The sequence below is a fragment of the Eupeodes corollae genome, chromosome 3 (assembly GCF_945859685.1).
Source record: "Eupeodes corollae chromosome 3, idEupCoro1.1, whole genome shotgun sequence".
Lineage (NCBI taxonomy): Eukaryota > Metazoa > Arthropoda > Insecta > Diptera > Syrphidae > Eupeodes > Eupeodes corollae.
In genome coordinates this window covers 86,043,142-86,046,426 of record NC_079149.1, presented here as the reverse complement: position 1 = coordinate 86,046,426, position 3,285 = coordinate 86,043,142, and the positions used below count along the sequence as shown (strand labels likewise).

The following is a 3,285-nucleotide window of genomic DNA, read 5'->3' as shown; positions in this document are numbered from 1 at the left end:
GGCTGTATCTCCCGATTATGCCACCAAAGATGTCTTCTCTTCCTAGCTTGGCATTAAAATCTCCTAAGACAATTTTAATGTCATAGCCAGGGCACTGCTCATATGTCTTGTCTAAGAGCTCGAAGAATATGTCTTTGGTGTCTTCATCTTTCTCCTCTGTTGGAGCATGCGCGCATATTAGGCTTATGTTGGCGAATTTAGCCTTGATGCGGATTGTCGTGATGAGAAGCAAGTAATGTTTCTAATTAGTTGTCCACAGCTGTAAGCTCAAAGAGTTTATGGTACCAAAACGGAGCTTTCCAGCGCTAATAGAGTAGCACAGCAAGGGCTGCTTGTGACTGCCATTTTTACTCACCCTACCTACATAAAAGTGAAAAGCAGAATATGACTGATTGGCTTCAAGCTTCAAGCATCAAAAGCAAAATAGATTTTTCTTATCAAAGCTAATTGTGCTACTTTCTGATTTAAGACTCTTGAATTTCAAGACGCTTTAAGTGTCACCACAATCAACCAGACGCCCCCCAAATTCAACAAAAATACCTACGGAAATGTATGTATATGTTTTTATTTCATGTTTTATACATTTAATATGTACATATGTATACATATTGCAATGCTATAAACGTTTATACAAACAATAGTGAATTTTCGTTACATGTTCATACTTGCAAAACAAAAATTTGTCGTCGGCTCTTAGGCAACATTTTGTTTGTTTTTAAATCTAATATGGAAATAGATAGAATACAAAAATACTGAAATTAATTGCGTGATATTTATATTTCAATTTTATTAAAATGTACAACGATTATGGATTTTTATAACACATATTTTGTTTTTGTTTGTTTCTGCAGACACTTGAAATTATATATTTTAGCCTATTCCTTCTCTAATCTTTCTTGAGAAAAAGAATGTTTAAGGCAATGTTCAGCTAAGGTTTTCAAGTTATCCTCGCTATGATATCGTTTGTCTTCGTTAGCAACGGCAGCTGTCTTTCGCCGTCTTGGTGGCATACTACTGCGCTCCGATTGTAAATTACTACTAACTTCGATTGACGTCCTAGCCTTCGACAACGGCACGTCCTCTATTCGATCTATACCATCTAAAATACTTATATCACTTTCAATTCCCGCTTTGTCCCTATCGACCATACCATCAGCATTGATTTGCCCCAATTGTATTAGGCTACAGAATAGCCTCGTGAAATTCTGTATGATTTCCTTGTGCGAATCGTAAGGAAACCGAAATACATCGTAATTTAACTGCGCTATATTATAGTTGAGCAAGTAAATGCCGTAGAGAATTTGTTTGGAGGCGATCGATGGTTTAATTTGTTGTGAAAATCGTAGGGGCTTGTCTAGAATGATGGCGGTTATTTCAACGAAATGCGCGATAAATCCCAGCGTTACAGACATAACTGCCGGAGTCATAAGTTTAGAGTGATCTGCAGCCAACGGATGACTGCTGAGATAGTTCTTTTCTGGAAAAGGCAGACTACAAACTGTACAGCATCCATTGGAGTCTGTGTTTATTGGATAGATGTGCTTGAGTTCGCATCCCAAAAGACCCAATCGCTTGTTGATCATCTGTTCGAGATCTTTATTTGTTTTAACGTGTGTTAGTATCACTTTGATTTTCTTATAGAGTAAAGATTTGTCGTCAGCTAATTGGGAATAGTTCTTCCGCATGGCATCGGACTGATCCTGGGTTAGATTTTGTTTGCTTTTTAAAAGTTTTATCAGTTCTTGGTTTCTATCAATGGCCGTCTTGTGTTCCTTCTCCAGAAGATTGCACTTAAATCGTAACAGCTCAATTTTAACCTTTAATTGCTTACATTCTAGTTTAACTTCAGGTTTGACTTCGTTTATGTCTGAGAACAAATAATCAATGGAGCTTCGGTTTTTCGGTGCAAAACTCTTTGGCCTGAGGTTGTAATTTATGATTTGTTGTGTGATTTCTTTCACGTCTTCCTTTAGACGCTTACAACTTCGCTGTATTTGCTGAATTCGAAGTAGTTTGTCTAGACTGTAGCTTTGGCGAGTTGACTTTTTTGAGCGTCGGGCTGCAACGCACCGGATGCCGCATAGATCCAGAGACGAATCGAAGTTCTTCAACTTTGAGTTCAAGTCATTTGGAAGAGTCTCATGATTTCCCAATCCATCAGATAGTTCTCGAAGATCAGTGTTATGTACTTTGACGGTGTTGGGATCATGGTCTTGGAGGTTATCGCCTAGATAATCGTTATCAAGCAAGAAGCTTGAAAAATGCTCTGGTGATGAGAAACAGTTTTCGTTGAGTTGGAAAATGAGTGTGTTGGAAAAGTGCTTTGCTTCTATGCCGCTCCCTGTGAGGACAAGCCCCGAGAACCAAACACGCCAAACAAAAATTGGTGTATCATTTTGCTCTGATTGTGAACTTCTGCGCTCCCAAACGCGGACGCAAACTGCTCTTGAATTTGACTTTATTATATCGGGACACGTTATGTTGTCCCACAATATTGCTTCACTATTTCCATAGTGTGGTATATCGGCGCTTCTGTAGAACGCTGGACAATCTAGCTTATGGTGCAGAGTGAAATAAAGTTTGCATTTATCACGACAAACAATGTTTAGGCCAATAATTCTAATAAGATGTCTCAGTCGGAGTTGCTGGGAAGCCAATGGCATCCATTCGTCGTTCCTAGGTGGTGAGTCCATGATGGACGTGTTGGTCTTAAAATATCTTCTCCAATTAAATCGAAGCACATTTAAGAAAACTTTTGCAAAAAAAACAAAAACAAAATAAATTGCACTTTTACAAGGATTTTTAAAACTTCGTCTTTAGTCACTTTTGTGTTTTTATTTTCGTTGTTTTCTTCTTACTTATATGCTAAATGTCAGAACAGTGTCATTTTTATATGAAGCGAATTGGATTGACGTTTATCTTAAATATCCCTAGCGAAAGGGATTTTCGGTTAATTTGTGGGAACATTTTATGTGCAGATTAATGTCTACACACAATGAACGCGCTTTCGTCGGAACTTTTTTATTTTTAATTTTTCTTGAATTAAATTTGATTTAATTTTTTAATTGTTAGTACAAAATACTTAAACAAACTACTTTTAGTTGGATATCGAAATTATGCGTTGCTCAATTGCATGATTATTTTTTGTTAACCCTAGCAAGATAATCTTTTTTTTAGTAGGTACTGAAAAGATAAACATGCGCCTGCGAGGCGCCCGATTAATAAACAAAGTTGATTTTAGTTTTAAATTAAATAAATATTTGTTTTATTCCTTTATTTCTTTGT

The 3,285-nt window shown here is 36.9% G+C and overlaps 1 protein-coding gene across 1 annotated transcript; it reads right to left on the bottom strand.

Moving 5' to 3' along the window:
- Positions 1-758: 758 nt before the first annotated feature.
- On the bottom strand, positions 759-2,870 carry LOC129951842 (UV radiation resistance-associated gene protein). The gene has a single exon (XM_056064191.1). It carries the CDS (start codon positions 2,691-2,693, stop codon positions 876-878), a length of 1,818 nt encoding a protein of 605 aa, XP_055920166.1. The 5' UTR covers positions 2,694-2,870; the 3' UTR covers positions 759-875.
- Positions 2,871-3,285: the final 415 nt, after the last annotated feature.

What these genes read in the sequence shown, in the direction of transcription:
- LOC129951842 (XM_056064191.1), bottom strand. Translation starts at nt 2,693, where the DNA reads ATGGACTCACCACCTAGGAACGACGAATGGATGCCATTGGCTTCCCAG.